This window comes from Marmota flaviventris, chromosome 3 (assembly GCF_047511675.1).
Source record: "Marmota flaviventris isolate mMarFla1 chromosome 3, mMarFla1.hap1, whole genome shotgun sequence".
In the NCBI taxonomy this organism is placed as follows: Eukaryota; Metazoa; Chordata; class Mammalia; order Rodentia; family Sciuridae; genus Marmota; species Marmota flaviventris.
The window spans coordinates 81502688-81520874 of NC_092500.1; the positions used below are offsets into that span (position 1 = coordinate 81502688).

At 37.0% G+C, this 18187-nt stretch overlaps 1 protein-coding gene across 1 annotated transcript in view; it reads left to right on the forward strand.

Annotated features, from left to right (window-relative positions):
• The window catches only part of Tmtc1 (transmembrane O-mannosyltransferase targeting cadherins 1), a 267820-nt gene that overhangs the window by 110891 nt on the left and 138742 nt on the right, over nucleotides 1-18187 (forward strand). Inside the window, exons 6-7 of the mRNA XM_071610020.1 lie at nucleotides 6050-6131; nucleotides 7029-7132. Coding sequence (XP_071466121.1) covers nucleotides 6050-6131; nucleotides 7029-7132 — 186 coding nt within the window. The remainder of the gene's footprint in view (nucleotides 1-6049; nucleotides 6132-7028; nucleotides 7133-18187) is intronic.

The window sequence follows — 18187 nt, forward strand, 5'->3', positions numbered from 1 at the left end:
TCTCCATTTTGCATCTGCCTCCTTCGCTCTGAATCACCTTGGATTCCAGAAACACCCAGGTCTAATGAATCATTGTTTTTTGATGAGTCCAAACTACCACCCAGGCTACAAAAACTTTCTTATCACTGTCAAGTCCCTGGCTAACCAATCTGGATAAAATAACCCATGAGACCATGCCTGACTATCACCTACCTGCTGTGGCAGCTGTACAATGCCTCTAACTATGCAGTGCCCCAACCCTGGCCCTCAATCCTCTTTCTATAAAGCTTCAAAGTCATTTGCAGCCCCTGAAAGATAGGGCTGGAAACACACTATTCCCTTTTGTCTTCCCAATATGGCTACATTGGTTAAAGTTCCTTTTCTGCTTTTCACCATTTTTTCCATTTGGTTTTTGGACAAATGACTAGATCTGATTTGTTGGCTCCCCAGAGTCAGGTCTGTGGCCTAGGATTCCAGTAATATAGAGCAGTGAATGCTTTGGTTTGGGATCTAGGTTTGGGTCTCACCACTGCCTCTTGCTGGCTATGAGATCCTGAGTAAGTAGCAGGTTTATTCTTAAGATGGGGACAAGTGTGTACTCATAGAGGTAATATGAAATAACAAGGGCAAATTACTGGCACATATGAAATGTATTAGGTATTCCCTATTACTAATGAATTGAAACCTCCCTGGAACTATTAATGAGAGACAAGGCTGATATTACCAAAACTGAATTTTTGCTATTACTTATAGAAAGAATTAAAATCAAGATCATTGACTAAATTAATTGTAGAGGGCCTATAATTGGATCCTCTGGCTCAGCTAATGAGGCTTGATCTAGTTGACCTTTGACAGTGAAGGGCCACGACCTTTTCCAATTCAGTTAACATTTTCTCAGCTCCATCTTTTTTCCTCTCCTATAACACTCCCACACTGTTCTGTTGCCTTCCAATAGTAGCTTCAGTTTTCAGGATGGTTAAGAGAACTGAAAACACATTCCCTGTGCCTTCCCAGGCTTGATTTCCATATTTTATGTATGATAATCTAAGTACGTGTTTCTTTATAAATACCATGATGAGTTAAGAGTTTAAAATTTCTGTAAGAACAGTTTACCAGAACTATAGAGTGGGGTATGGAAGGTCAATTTGGTCTTCTGAGTAGACAGAACTGAGAAGTGCATTTGTCTTAGGATAGTAGCTCCTTTTCCTTCAGAATCTTCATTTGCATATCAAAGGGGACATCAAAGGTTGGTGGCTCCTCTGTAGAATGCCTTTGCTTATTAAGAACAACCAACAATAAAAATTAAAAAAAAAAATTTAAAAATAAATAAAAGGGGCTGGGGGTATGGCTCAGTGGTTGAGTACTCCTGGGTTCAATCTCTGTTACAAAAAAAAAAAAAAAAAGAAAAAAACCTCATTAAGTGTATACTTATACTGCAATCATTTTAATATATTATTGTATATAAATTATTACTCAATGAAAAACAAGGCAAAAATTTAGTAAACCAAACCAAGATATTAAAGAGCATGTTAAACACACACACACACACACACAAAAAAAGATTTAGAGAAGGCCCTTCTGGGTTCAAGAGAGTGTGTTAAAGAGGGAACCCAGAGATACTTAACATTCTTCTGTTGTTTTTGCTAAACTTGTAATCTTTTATAATGTGAGCTGTGTCTCTTTTATATTTTGTTCCACTGAGAAATCTTGTGTGTTTCAAAGGAAAGCAGTATTTAAAAATTCCTGATCTAAAAGCTCTGAGTTCAAATTCTTTTCAGAGTATGTGAGTCTTTATCAATATCCTTCATTATCTTGAAAGAGCAAAGGGAAATTAATTAGTTACGATTGATGTTCTAGAATGAATTCCATATATAGCTATTTATTATTTATTGGTATAATTTTGTACCCCAGTCTAGTACTGAAGGGTAAGGATAACACAGAATAAGAAAAGAGTTTGAGAGGAGGCAAGATAAAGATTTTTAAACTGTTCAAGTCACTAAGCATTTATTGATCTTTGATCATCTTGCTATGTGTGTGAAAAACATATTTAAACCACACTTGTTAAAACATGTTTATAAAGACCTAATTGCCTATAGCAATAGATACAGGGGTCACTGTTGTAGAATTTTGCTACAAAGAGAGAGTTGGGGCTGAACCCTGATATATAGCATGGACAAGTGGAAATTTATAGCCAAGGAGCAGGATGAAGAGGTCAGTGGATGGCAGATTACTAAAAGAAATTCCCTTATCATGTGTAAGGAGGGATTCTGGCTAATCTGACCTAATAGGATTCTTGTAAAGACAAGGGTGATCAGACATCACCCCTGGGGATGGTGGAGAGTGAAGGATATGATCAGACATGTAGGGTAGTCAGATATCGAGGGTGGATGGTTGTTTTTTGTTTATTTGTTTTCATTTGGTTTGCTAAAGGGATTCAGCAGGGTTCTTGTTGAAATGAGATTTTATAAGAAAATACACAGATGGTCTTAGCTTAAGAAGGTTCAGGAGCCTGAATAAAGTGTGATCAAACAAAGAATTTTTTGTCATATGTATAGAATATTTATTGGCATGATAATTATTGTTAATAAAGGACAGCAACTTACAATAATATATATTAATTTATCTAGGCAGACACAATGGCACACACCTGTAATCCCAGCTACTGTGGAGACAAAGGATCCCAAGTTCAAGTCCATCCTGGGCAATTTAGTGAGACCCTGTCTCACTACAGAAAATAAAAAAAGAGCTGGAAGGGTAGCTCAGTGGTAGGGTGCCCCTAGATGCAGTCCTCAATACCACAAATGAAAAAAATAATTTTCCCCAAGCATTCATTGATTGAGCTGACAGGATTATGGGTGGATGATTTAGGGTGGCAGTTGCTCTGATATCTGCTAAGATCTTCAGTAGGCATTGAGGACTGAGTAACTATGGAGAATGAACTTAGGAAGCAGTCACATTTTGGCTCTGACTATTTGCACATAATCAATTGGGGAAGTGGTTATTAGTAATCAGAAAATGTGCCGTGTGTAGAAGCATATTAAAGAATTACTTTGAATAATCTTGGTCTTTGTTTTTACTTGACAAAAATCAGTTTAAAATGCATAGTTTGACGATACCAATAATCTATACTAAATTATTTTTATATCCTTGATTTCCTTCTGATCCTTTGACAATCCCTTTTCTTGAAATTTGGCAGGTGTCTGTTTATCTCCATTCATTTATAATGTCGTCAGTTGGTGAGAACATCCAATGATCACAATCTTTTTGACCTGAAACGGACCCTGAAACCATTTGCCCCCATTTTCATTGATAAAGGAAGAAAATAAAACTTCTGTAGATTTGTTCCAAATCATGCATCAAACTGGATGGAAACAAAAGGAATAGAACCCTGGACCTCGGTTCTCTTTCTAGTAGTTTCCCCAGTGGTTTGGTGTTTGGGTTGACATGCTCTCTGGCTTTTTAAGGAAAACTGAAGAGAATTTGAATGAAATAAGCAAGCATTAATGATAACATTTTTTATCTTACAGTTGAAATGTGTAGCTGATAAAATTAGATATAATATTTAATTATCATGTAGCAAGTGCTCTACCACTGAGCTACATCCCCAGCCCATGTTATTACATTTGAACCACTTAGTGTCTGGCACATATTAATTGTTAGCTTTTTTATTATTGCTAATAATAATATTGTTACTATTCATTATTATTCATTTCTACCTCACAGGCCATACTATTGGGCCTATGGGGAACAATTCCTCTGTTCAATTTTGTCGTGGGAGTGGAAAGGAGTAAAGAATACAGAGAATTGAGCCCATGGCATGCACCCTGTTGAGATTAGGAATCTTATCCCCTGACCTAGTATTTATCAAAAAAGGATGCCATATCATTTTCACTTATTTTCTCATTTCCTATTGATTGAACAGCTAGAAATAGAAATCTTGAAAAGAAGTCTTATTTTTTGATCCCTGATCTATGTAGCACTTTGGACTTTCATTGATTGCTTTGGAATGTTACATTTTAAGAATAAATCATTTGGTGACTTCAGCTTGACTTCTTAAGGAAGTGGGATTTCTCCAAGAATTTCTAAACGAGAGGACACAGATAAGAATAACATACTGAAGTAACCATCATAGCAAGCTTTCAGTGAAATAATATATGGGGAATTCATCTAAATTTAACATTGAAAAAATCCTAAACTCTGTGGTTTGTTGTTCTATAGAAAGGAAAACCACTTCTCATTTTTCCACTATGTTAAAAATAAACAAGCAACAAAAGGAACTTGAGAAATAACACTTCCAAAAGCAGACCACCGCAGGAAGTACTTTTTTTTCATTCCCAAATATTGTGACTCCTGACCTCCCCAGCACTTCTTCAGCCATCTGTCATTCATTCCCTTTGCCTTCCTGCTGCCATTTATCTTACCCCCTGTAAAGCAATAGCAAAAAATTTCAGCGTTGGTTGACTTGGACTGGAAATGATAATCACAGTAGTGGCAAAGCTGAGGGAAGGATGCTTAGCAGTACTTTCTCATTTTAGGATTGGAGACTCTGGAGATATTGAGTTTCCAAGTCAAGGACTTTGCTTACAAAAACGCACAGATGCAAACATATGCAAAACCTCATGCACAATGTGAGGACACCCTTTGGCACATTTGAGGTAGCTGCTGATGGTACCTGGCCTTCCTCCTTGCAGAGCACTGTGTTGGTATCTCAGGAAGAAGAAAGGGATTTAAATACAGTACTTGAGGATGGATCCAATGCAAAGTTTGTTAGTAGTTGACACTATTCTGGGTCTTGGGCAATTCACTTTCTGCATTCATTAACTACTTGATAAGTCAGATCCGAGCATATATTACTTCCGAAATTCTTTATGAACCAGGAAGAGGAAAAGGAAATGCAAAGGAAGAGACTTGCCTTTAAGTAAGGCTGTCATTGTCCTACAGTTTCAAAACATTTATTACACAGCTAAGGATGCACATATATTTTGTAAGCAATCCTCAAGGTGGACATTTCTTTGTGAGATACTAACCCACTTGAGTCTTACAAAATGATTTCTCTCCTTAAAGAATATCCTCCTTATATGAAGAGAACTCATTCAAATGCAAATTTTAAGCTATGCTGGAGAGAAATCCTTTGAGGAAAAATCAAACTAAAAGAAGTAGAAGGAAAAAAAAATGAAAATAAGTAGGGGGAATAAGGATGAAATGGGAAATGTGTGTTGGATTATGTGATTTGATTCAGCTTCTTTTCTCCACTCTGTGCTTTAATATGTAGAAATTTGCATGTGGGTGGACAAGACTTGCTGTGTGTTTTCAGCTGGGGCTTTTGATAGCTCTTCTTGCTTCCCTTTCATTGTTTTTATTAAAGCTGTCTGATCACATATCTTGCACGTACATGCCCACAGCTCCCACTTTGTAAGATTCAATGGGCTGTGGCAGATGCAGGGTCTACACAAGTTCCTGCCCCTTCAGAAGTTGACATGCTTGTAAACTTGTTCAATTCCAAGGACCATAAGATGGTGAGAAAATTGTTCTTCATATATGGGTGACTCTGATCCCACCACTGATGCTCACTAACTTTGAAACCTTACAAAAACTTCTTAACTTCATGTAACCTTAGCACTATCTTTAGGGGGAAGCCATTGGCGAGGTATTTTGTGGGTAAAGACATTGCACTAAGTTGGTAAATGAATTCTTGTTTAAAATCATCCCTATGACTGTGTAAGCACATAGTTGTCAGAATGACTGGATTCTTTGAGGTTAGATGGGATAGTAGTATTAGTAATTACAGTGTTCCGTTCCCTTCCATATTGTCTCATTGACAACTTTCCTGTGAGGCAGGTGTTATCATCCTCCTAAGTGAGAAGAAGTACTGTGCAGGAAAGGGAAGAAACTTTCCCTGTCTCCTGGGTTGAAAGCAGCAAAGGTGTAACCCAAGTGTGCTGGCTCACAGGCCACTCTCAGCTTGGGGCCTTCACAGCCTTTCTCAGAGCTACAGCATATTCATTGAAAAGGGAATATGGTGCAGGAGACTCTTACACTTACTTAAGATTTATTTTCTTTCCTGTTTCAGGTATCTGACAACAAGCAGCAATAGAAATTTCCTGCTTACCATGAGACCATTTTTAAAAAGGGCTGTTTTGGTCATAAGTTATGTAAGTATATATGTAATCAAGAATGTTTTCATTTTAATTCAGGCCAGAGACACAATCCAGATTATTTAATAGAATCAATAGTAGATCCCAGCCATGCCATCTTGGTATCAGTTTACATACCTTAAACATTGCAGAGCACTGGAAGGTGTATGTTCTATTTTAGGTATATGTGAAACACACAGTGTTTTACAAGTCCTTTTCAAGGTGCTAATGTTGATTTGTCTCTAGAGGTGGTGTCAGAAACCTGGCTCTATCAGTTATCTATTGTTGCATAACAAATGGCCTCAAAATTGAGTGGCTGGGGTTATGGCTCAGTGATAGAGTGCTTGCCTGGCATATGCGAGGCACTGGGTTCCATTCCCAGCAACACATATAAATAAAAAATAAAGGTCCATCAACAACTAAAAATATATTTTTTAAAAAAATTGTGTGGCCTAAATACCACAACCATATTATCTGCCCGAAATGCTTTAGTTTGGGCAGCATTTAGGTGGATGATTATTTTGATCATCATAATTTTTGGTTAGGTTCTAAGGCAAGTTGACTCAGCTATCATAAGGGCTAGGTCACCTCCATCCTCTTCCAAATCGCTTCTCTCCATAATATCTCATCTTCTGGAGTCTTGCCCAGAAGGATAGTTAGAACTTCTGTACAACTTGGCAGCTGGGTTCTGAAAGAACCAACCCAAAGTTGCAAGACCTCTCCAGGGAAGGTTAGACCTAGAATGGACACAGTGTGTCTTCTACCGCATTTTATTGATAAGTACAAGTCATGAAACCAAGCTAGATTTAAGGCAAAGGGGTGGCTGACTCCATTTCTTGACAGGAGAGACAGAACACACATACAAAGAGGGAGATTATTGGTGGCTCTCTTACCAAATCTTCTTGTTCTCTTAAGGTGATTGTCATTTTGTACTTCCGTCTGTGGATAATGGGAGGATCCATGCCCCTCTTTTCAGAGCAGGATAATCCAGCTTCATTTTCGCCTTATATTCTTACAAGGTTAGTAAAAATAATTTTTTCAAACTTTATTTGGTATGTACTAGGTAGTTTTAAATTATAGTTGGGCTTTGCATGTAATGAAAGAAAGATTTTCTATCCAGCATGAGGATAGAAAGGAAATTACTATTCATACATTTGGAATTCTTTTCAATAAATGTGGTTGTTTTAGTTTATTATTTTGTTATTGCTGTTGTTCACTTTGGTATATATTTGTTTATTCAACAAATATTTTACTGGATTATCGATAATACATATCTATCAAGTGTCTCATTTGACAAATTACAATATTATCGATAATATATATCAAGTGTCTCATTTGACAAAAATGTTACAGAACAAACCACAGAGAGGTGCACAGAGGTTTTTGGACACTATAACCTTTGGTAAGACTAAAATTGGACAGGAGGTCTTAAGTGACAAACATAAATGAACACCAATTTTTGCTAAGATATAGATTGTTATATTTTGTCATTTGTCCTTAAAAGTTCTAGAGATAGTCAAGAAGTGATCAGTGTTTCTGCTTTATTGAGAAGGTGTTTTAATTCCTCATCTATTCATCTGCTTTGATATACTGCTGAGGCTTTTGGATATAATTTAACTATTTTAATTACTCTTCTTCAGAATATATTGTTGCCATAATATTTTCAACATTAAGATGCACTGTTCTTAAATGTTCATCGCTGTATATACCTTTATTATCTAATACTATTTTATGATAGTAGCCCTCATTTTTTTATGTTTCTAAGACATGAAAAATCTCAAATTAAACCTTGATCTAAAATCCATTTATATTTTGGCTTATTTGTATCCTTCAGAGACAATAGATTTTTGTCTTTTCTTTTCATGCCAGTCAGCAATCTCTCTTTTATATTATTTATTTACCTTATATATTTTAATTGATAAATTTCTATGACTTTGTATGCCTTGCATGTTTTCTTTATGGTTTTTAATATTTTTTATTTTTATATTTATTTATCTATTTATATGTTTATGTTTTTATTTGTTTATTTATTTTGTGGTACTAGGATTGAACCCAGGGACACTTAACCACTGAGCTACAATCCCAGCCCTTTTTCATTCTTTCTTTTGAGACAAGGTCTCACTACATTGTCCAGGCTGGCCTTGAACTTGAGGTTCCCCCGCCTTCTGAGTAGCTGGGATTATAGATGTGCACCACTGTACCTAAATTATTTATTTATATTTTAGTTAAATTTTCACTTTTTGTGCTAAGCAGGGAACCTAGGGCTTTGTGCATGCTAGACAGCACTCCAGGGTAGCTACACCCCCCAGCTTCTCTTCCCTTCATTTAGATTCTGTTTTCCATTCAAAAAGGAAATCTGCTGATTTGATTAACATATTTTTGTAATAAATATTATATCATAATTGTTCTCATTATTTCAGCATATATTTGTATTAATTAAATCTTGAGTAGGCATCTAGAAATCATTTAATATACTCTAGTATTAGCTTACCTATTAGGCAGTCTAAGATTTTTCTAAATTTTTGTTAGTGTGTTAGGTTTTTCAAAATGTTGAAATTTTCTCTACATTTGACATCTCCAATTCAGCTTTTTGTTAATGTTGCAATCTACTTTTTTTTTTTTTAAGATTGCTTTACTGGCTTTCAAAATCTCTAGGGCCCCTTGTCCCAATTCATTGATAAATTACTTCAGTTCTGTAGCTCCTTAAATAGTTACTTTCTGCCTTTAAGATAAAAATGACCGTTGCCAGATCCTGTTCTCACACAGTGGCCCCATTTCCTTTAGCTTTGGAATGGTTTCCCTCCGAACATTCCTGTCTCCTGAATTTGAGCATTTGTTCTTTTTGGTTAGATGATCCCAGTATCTAAAAACCAAAATGCATAGTTAAAAGAGGCAGAAGGAGAGGGACAAGAACATGCTGTTATCAACTCGCCAACCAATTATTTCCTTCATATCTTTCACCATCAGTAAAGTAGTCCCAGGTTCTTGGTATCAGTGCATGTTGACTTGATCTGTGACTCACTGCCCTCCTACTGCACCTTCTCAGCCATCCAGAGAGTTAAGTTATATTTTTCTTTTGGTTGATGACCGAAAAGAAAAGGAAGGAAGGAAGGACAAATTAGGATTTTTTTTTCACTTCCAAGGCACGTGTTCATTTTCAGAGTTGCCCAACTCACATTTCAGCCAGAACTGTCTATGAATCCATCCGTCCTTGTGATGATGTGCAGGAAATTCAGTCAATAGAAAGTGATCAAATATTTTAGTCACTATAACCTTTATAACGTCCTTTCCTTTAAGAGATGTGTCTTTCTGTTCTTGTAGCTACTTTGGGGACATTTCAGTGACAGTTGTTGTGAATGGGTTTTCACATTCCTGTTGGATGGCTGCATTAGAATAGACTTTTATTCAGGGAGGGAGGGGGTCTTAATCCCTTTCCTGAGAAGGGTCTCTTCTGTTTTTGCAGACTTTGCCCCTGGCAGGCTGATGATTCTCACATTGGGTTATCTTGGTCTGTTTTCATTGTTCTGCTGAGTTTTCTCTCCTGATCTGTGCAACTTAGCTGTGATGAGGCTGACTGATTCAAAGTTTGTCATTTGACTGTGTTGGTCTGCTTCATTGAACATTTTCTTCTGCATTCATCTGCTAGGGCTGCCACAACAAAATACCACAGATTGTGTGGCTTAAACAACAGAAATTGATTCCCTCCCAGTTCCAGAGGCTGGAAGTCCAAGATAAAGGTGCTGTCAACATTGGCATGTGGCAACCAGTAGATGACCCCTTTCTCTCTATGTCCTCACCTGGCCTTCCTCCCATGTCCTTTTTTTAGCAAATCATTTTTTAATTTTTAAAAATTTGTTCTTTTTAATTATCCTGTGTCCTTGAAGAGAGATTTCTGATGTCTCTTTTTTTGTAAGGAAACCAAGAAGATTTACATGCACTAGGGCCCCACCCTTAAGACTTCCCTTAACCTGTATTACCTCCCTACAGGCACATCTTCAAATAGTCACAGTATAGAGCAGGGATTTTTGACAGGCAGAATTCAGTCCATAACTACTTCCTTTACTGGATTTACAAAGTTTGTGCAACTTTCAATAGCATCTTTGCTTCCTTCTTGCAAGTATTATTTCTTCTTTTAATGGCAAATATAGTAAATTACTGTCTCACCATTTATTAGTTGCTATGGTTACTAGTTGCATGCACTTAAAATCCTAGTATCTTTGAAGAGTAGCTTGATCAAGTTTTTCTTTGTTTCATGATTTCTTGTAGCTTTAATTCCAAAATGCCCTCGCTTTTAGATTATCCTATTTCCAGGTGTTTAGCTCATAGGAAATATTGCCCTTGTCATTTTCTGCTTAACTAAACTGAGATGAAAAATTACTGTGGTATTCTTGTGGGAAAGATTTTTAAGAAAAATTAAGCCATGGGAATAAGACAAAAGAAGCCTACATGACCTTCACTGTAATGTGAGCATTGGCTTGTTATGACCTTATCATTACTATTTTCTATATTATACAATTCTATCATCTTAGAATTTAACATACGGAAACCTGATAGTTGTGATGATTTTTCTCTAGAAGGAAAAGTGAAACTTCAAATAACGGATTAATTATGGAGAATTAATAATCCTTCAAAACTTTGAAAATTACTTTCTTGATAGTAAAATATGACTCCAGGAAAAAAAAGAAAGAAAAATAAAACTTCAAATGTTACAGTTTTATTACCTTACAAGATATTGACTGCATGTGTATTTGGTTTGCTAATCTTATTGCTTTTCATTTTTTCACCATGAAAATTAATTTTAAAATTTCAATTCATATATACATATCTATATGTTTATTTTTTTATACATATTAATTTAATTTTTAAGTAACAGATTTACTGAGATATAAATTGCATACCATACATTATTAACCAGGACCGTGATGCAATAGTGATTTTTAGTAGAATTAAAGAGCTGTGCAACATCACCATTATCTATTTAAAACTTTTTAATCTCCTCCAAATAAAACACACTAGCAGGCACTCTGTATTTTACCCTAGTTTCCCAGCCCTAGGCAGCCTCGGCTCTAATTTCTGTCTTTCTAGATTTACTGATTCTGTGTATGTCATCTAAGTAGAATCACATAATATGTCATCCTTTGTGATTAGCTCCATGTTTTCAGACTTCATCTATATTGCAGCAGGTATCAATATTTTATTCCTTTTACTTCCTCGTTGTATTCCATTGTGTGTATATATCATAATACAATTTATTTTCCCACAAAAATGGACATTTTAGCTTTGTTTCCCCTTTAGGCTATCTTAGATACTGCTGCTATGAACTTCTGTGTACAAGGTTTTGGGGTACATGTTTTCTTGTTAGTCTGTATTAGGAGTGGGACTGCCAGATCAGAGATGTGAACTCTTATATTTAACTGAGGAACTGCCAGAATGTTTGCCAAGGCAGCTGTCGCAGCAGCACAGGAGGCTTCCACTTACTCTGCATTCTTGCCAACACTTGTCTTTTTGATGGTCTTTCTATTTTTCTTATGGCCATACCAGTCAGTGTAAAGTGCTGCCTTATTGCAGTTGCAGTTTTGATTTTATATTTTCCTGATGGATCTTGATGGTGAACATCTTTTTTTGTGTATGTTGGCCATTTCCCTGCTTCCTTAGAGAAATGTTTTCAGATTTTTTTATCTACATTTTGATTGGATTATTTATCTTTTAATTATTGAGGTGTAACCATTCTTTTGATATATTCTAGATGTAAGTCCCTTATCAGATTTGTGATTTATAAACATTTTCTCCTATGTGTTGTTGTTACACTTCCTTGATGATATCCTTTGAAGAACAAAATTACTTTAATTTTGACAGAGTTCAATTTATTTATTTACTGTTATTATTATTGTTGCTTGTGCTTTTGGTGTTGTATCTAAGACTTTGCCTATCTGAAAGTGCATTTTGAACTGTCTTTGTCAAGTGTCTGCCTCCCTTATTAATGAGTGATATAAACTTTTATTTTCCACTGTGTATTTGTATGAAGATTATGTTTTAATTATTTAGTTTGTCTGGTACTATGGTACTAGGCAAATGTGCCAATGCTGAGCTACATTCCCAGCCATTTTTTATTTTTTATTTTGGGACAGATTCTAAGATGCTCAGGCTGGGTTTGAACTTGGGATCCTCCTACTCAGCCTCCCAAGTTGCTGGGACAGCAGATATATGCTACCATGCCAGCCTTTAGATATTTTTTAAGCTGTACTTTGAACAGTTTATGTTATCATGAGTTTATAGGTAATTTAGAATTTGACATCTTATTCTTGACCATTGGGTATGTCAAGCCTCATTTATTCAAGGTGCTCTGGGGATGGAATACTTCATCTTCTACCTTTCTACTTTTATCCACACGTTCAGATAGTATCAGCTGCCAGTTGATCCTTTGTAATGGATCCTTAACTTTACCAACCTATAATTAATTGAGATCCTATGGATCAATTGATGACATGACACTGACTTATAAATGCATCTACTTTCCATTTGAGAAGAGTAGTGTAATTAGAATCCAAAGAACAAAGAAGACATTGTATTTTGACTGTACAACTTTCTCTTGACAAGCAAGTTCCCCCCAGTTGTGGAAGCCAAATAACCTGGCAGTCGTGACTGAGGACTACATCCCTGTCATTCCTCACATCCATGCAGTCCTGTGACTCTGATCTTCTTAATCTTTAGAATTTGTTCACTGGTGGCCATCCCTGTTGCTGCCATCTTCTCTGTGGCCCTCATGGTCTTTGCCTGCATTACTGACAGAACTTTCTTACTTGTCCCTCTTACCACAGTTTGCTGTCTTCAGATGCATCCTCCACACCCTTCCCAGTTGGTATTTCTAAAGGTTGGTAGCTTCCTGTTTTCTTTAGGCTAAAGACTAAGGATCTGGCCTTTGCTGCTTTCTTTACTTCTCTCCCTCTCTCACTTTCTCTTTCTCGGGTACTAGGGGTTGAACCCTGGGGAGCTTAACCATTAAGCCACATCCCAAACCCCTTTCCTTTTTTTAAGACAGGGTCTCACTAAGTAGTTCAGGGCCTTTCTAAGTTACCTGTCCTCTGTCTCAGCCTCCCAAGATGCCAAAATTATAGGCATGTGCCACCAGCCTTGTTCCATTCATTTCTTGACTCCTCTCTTCCCTTCCTCCCTAGCCTTAGACATGACCCAGAGTAAACTGCTTCAGTTCCTTAAATTCATCTCTTCTTTTTTTTTTTTTTAACCTCAGCCTATTTTCATGCTGCTTCCAGTCCTACAATGCTCTTTTTCTTCCCCCTTTGGCTATTGTTGATTCTTGCTTGAAATCTTGCTTGAGATTTCTTACTCAATTTTGAGCGCTCTCTCTCTTTTTTTTTAATATTACATGCTATTGTTGTGAACTCTTTGCCAATTTTTCTTTTTATGAAGGTGTGGCTTTCTCAAGGGTAGAAGCCATATCTTACATTTCTTTGCATTGCTGGCAGGTTATACAGGTTGTGTGTGATTTTAAGCAGGATGGATTATAATATTTGTTTATTGTATGATGGATGAATGGATAATGGACTCCACTCTCATATATATGATGCTTCTGTGGACATGACACCTACATTTACCTGTTTTTGAAGCCATTTCTCTGCCCTCTCTAGATTAAATCTATCCTTATTTTGCTTTTTGTCATCATGATAATTTCATCTGGGCAGGTGTTTGTTCACTTTTTTGTGGTGAAAGGAGTGTTATTCACCCCATGATAAGCCAGGTGAGAATAGTACTGCTCTGTCATGAGGATGGCATAGAATGCATAATCGTGGATCCCCAATACCATTTTAGGTCTTCCTTTTTGAGATATAAAGAAAATTGACTCAGATCTTTTTCCCACATGCTGGGGTGACCTGACTTCCCATGATTTTTGTTCCCTGGGGCCTTACATTCTCATGGGCATCTGCCTTCCATTTTCCCTTTCCTGATGAACTCTTCATCTCACTCATATGTCCATTGCTATTGTCATTTCCTCTTTTGTGTCACCAAAGATTCAGGACACAGACCTTTCACATTAAAAACCCCTAAAATATCCCTCAATTAAGGTGTGTGTGTGTGTGAGCAACCAGACTCATAGGACAGGAGCAGAGCTATGTTATAGACCCATGCCACAATTAACTGACATTAATCACCATCCAGGAAGTCCTTTAGCCGTTCTTCCCCTAGGACTTTTTCATGGACTGACCTATTTTTGGCAAGTCTCTTGCCTTGGTTATTTGCTCAGTCCTACCTTGTTGTTCTTCTGTTCTTCCTCCTGACAAATTCCTATTAATTTTTTACACAGCCCCAAGTGATCTGATCCATCAAAGGCTAACTTTTCTCCAGAACCACATGTATTTACATCCTACTCAGGTGTGACTCACTACGCTGAGGTGATGGCAGACTCTGAATTCAAAATGGCTTAACCCATTCAGTCCAATCATCTCATATTGAGGACACCCAGAAACACTTAAATTGAGCTATTTTATAGAAATCCTACAAAATTTTATACCTTTTTACCTTCTTATAAGTGAGATTATACACATACACACAGTGATAAGGCATAATTTATTAACATGAAGAGTTTTAATTTTTGCTCACAGAAAAAGACTGCCATCTTCCAGGTGTTGGCTGTGAGCTCTGAGCTGCTTCATGGTCCTAAAATCCAGAGGGGCTAAGTAGCAGAGGAAGTGAAAGCTAGAAGGCCCACCCTTCTCTGTTGAAGCTTTCAGATACATATTATAAACATGGAGAGAATACAATAATGAACTCCTTGTTAGTCCTTCTCCCCCAGTTTCGTCATTTATCCATTGTGCTCAGTCTTGTTTCATCGACAACCCCACCCACTTCCAACCTCTTTTCTACCTACCAGTGGACCATTTTGAAACCAGTCACAAATATGGTATCAATTCATTTATTATTTTTTTCTTTTAAAAATATAACCATAATATTTTCATGATACCTAAAAAATAAAAGAAAAATGTCAGTAATTCCTTAATATCATCAGGTATTTCACCACATTGCTCATATTTCAGCTTTGAGAGACCCACATCACCTCTGCTCAGACCTGCTGGCCAGAAGTTGTCTGTCCTACCCAGCTGCAGGGGCTGAGATTTCCTGGATGCCTCAGAGGAAAATTGAACAGACTTGATGAATGCTTAGCTTTGTGCTTTGTGTCTGACATGACCTATGAGTTGTTTGTCTTTAAAACAAAAACAACTACAACAAAACAATTAAAATGATTGTTTCCTCCTAGAGAGAAATTCCAGCGTTTTTGTTTTGTTTTGTTTTGTTGTTTTGTTTGAAGGGACTGGGATGAAAACCAAGGGGTGCTTAACTCACTGACCACATCCCCAGCCCTTTTTACTTTTTATTTTGAGGCAAGGTCTTGCTAAGTTGCGGATCTCTCCAAACTGAGATCCTCCTGCCTCAGCCTTCCTAGTGACTGGGGTTACACTCCCAGCCAGGTCTAGCTTTTTTAATAAGAAAAATTTCTCCCCATGTAATAATTATTAGTAAAGATCTTCAAGCCTATGTCATGAACCGCCAGAACAGAACCCCTCAGAATCCTAGCGCCTCCCAGAATCTGTGAATCTGTCCATTAGACACTGAGTGTGAAGATGCTCTGTGCTCAGACTTTAAGTATTGCATAGTTTTGCTTATAGCTCTGTGGGTGAGAATTGCTCTGCTAGCCCTTAAAATTTATCTCTTGGTCTTACTAGCCTTTGACTCAGAGCAAGCAACAAAATAAACCCTGGAAACGCTGTTGGATGGATGAATGGTAATCCTGGTTACCCTGAGTACTCTTAGATATTATTGAAACCTGTCCAGCCACCCTTCTGAGGAGTGTAATATACCTGATATTCTATTCTGAGTAACAAAAATTTGATTATAATCACCAATTGTCCACCATTCCCCCACCCCCCATACCCTGTCCAGTTCTCTGTCTTGAAAAATATCTGCTGAGTTCTGTATACGTGTCACTTCATATAGGCAAAAAAATATTTCCTTGTGATCATGGAATTCATACTGTGAAATGTCTGGTTAACTTGCATGATTACAAGTATAACAAAATACAAATATAATACAGTGTGGCTCTTGATATTAATTTCTGATTCTTCCTCTAGAAGGGTGACGGAGCCCCTAACCAGGGGCACCTAAGGGAATTCTGCTTGGACCAGCCTCTCTTTCTTTCTGTGTGTTAACTTGGCTCCCTTTTTAACCTTCTGCATCCTTCATGTTCTCAAACCTTGAAAGTCTGAATGGCCGCAGCTGTAGCCCCATTTATATTAATCAAGAAGACTTCTCTGTCACCTTTATTTTTCAATTGCTCTTAGTTATCATTGAATCATTTTTTTTAACAACTAAGCAAAATTTTATCATCACAGTTTCAATTACTCCCATCACTCTTATTCCCATGTGAAATTTCTGTAGGAACAACAGTCAGGACAGAAATTTTCACCAGAGATTAAAGGGAGTGAATAGAGACAGACATGTTTAATAAGAAAACACAAGAAGAAGATAATAATTTGTGACTGCAGAGCAAGTGGAAGAGGCTTATAGCCAAGCACAGTGGAATGGGTGTGGAGTAGAAACACTGAATGAAGAAGATAAAACCAAGAACATATGAGTGTAGGAGAGAATGGCTGGGGCAGCAAAAAGTGACTGTCTAGATCCAGTATAGGAGCCCTGAGTTCCATGTGGCTACTGAGCACTTCAGATGTGGCTAAATTAAGATGTGCTATAAGTGTAAAGGACACACTGGATTTCAAAAACTTGATGAGGAAAAAAAAAGTGCAATATGCCATTAACAATTTTTATATTAATTCTATATTAAATGATTTTTGGATACAGTCTTTAAAATAAAATACATTATTAAAATTAATTGATTGCTTCATTTTATTCTCTTTTTAAAGTTTTCCTTTAAAAATTTTTTTTTTAATTGTATGTGGACACAATATCTTTCTTTATTTATTTTTATATGGTGCTGAGGATTGACTCTAGTGCATCACACGTGCGAGGCAAACGCTCTACCACTGAGCTACAGCCCCAGCCCACATTTTCCTCTTTTTAACATAGTTTACAGAAATCTGAAAGTTCACTGTGACTGTATTACGTATCTGATGGACAGCATTGGTCTAGATCAAATATGGCGCTCTTGACCTGATTCTGGGATAGAAGGTGGAAGGATGGCAGTTGGCTCTCGGCAGCTTTGTGGGCCTCTGGTTCACGTGCTTTCTTCCAATCTACCAACTCATAGTTTGCTTAGCTGATTCTGAGTCGTGGGAGAATTCTTGCTTTTTGATATGAAGACTAACTTAGAATATGATTTACATCTAAAAATAGTGCCCTTCAAGACCCACGACCATGGTTGCTTTTGATCCTTATAAATTTCCACTCAAATTATGCCCTGGCTAGACCAGGCAGGGCTTTGTGGTTTTATTCCAGCCATATTGTCAAACCCAGGTACACCTCAAACACACTTGAGCATCATGTTAAAGTACCACTTCTAGGGTCCAGTACCCAGATATTCTACATTTGTGGATTTGATGTTTATGCATTTGAGAAGAGGTGGAATAAATAGATTTATGTGTAACTTGTCCTGTCAGAAAAGTGTCAGTCCAGAATTTAGTTTTATTTCTAAAGTATCTTTAGAAATGGGTTACTTCAACATTGAATCTTGTAAGTCTGGGATTATAGATAAAAGCAGAAGCCTCAGTTAAGCATGGCCTCTGTATATGTTTGGAACCTGCAATGGAAATGACATGTTTCCACTGTCAAGGCCTTGCTGCCTGGTCATCGGTTTTATCTTTCCAGATTTGAAGGGGACAGGACACAAAGTAATATATACCTGATGGAAGAAGTATTGCCTTTAAGATTCTGAAAATATCTGTCTTTCAAATCCAGGAAACATATAAAATGGGATTTTCGTTGAAAGAATATAAAGTCCTGCTTTTAGCATTCTGGTTTTTCTTGAGATAGAGTCCTGGATAGGCAGCTAGAATAGGTTTGCTTAAGTAAGTAGATCAGTTTCTGCTGTTCAAAAATACAGGCAAAGG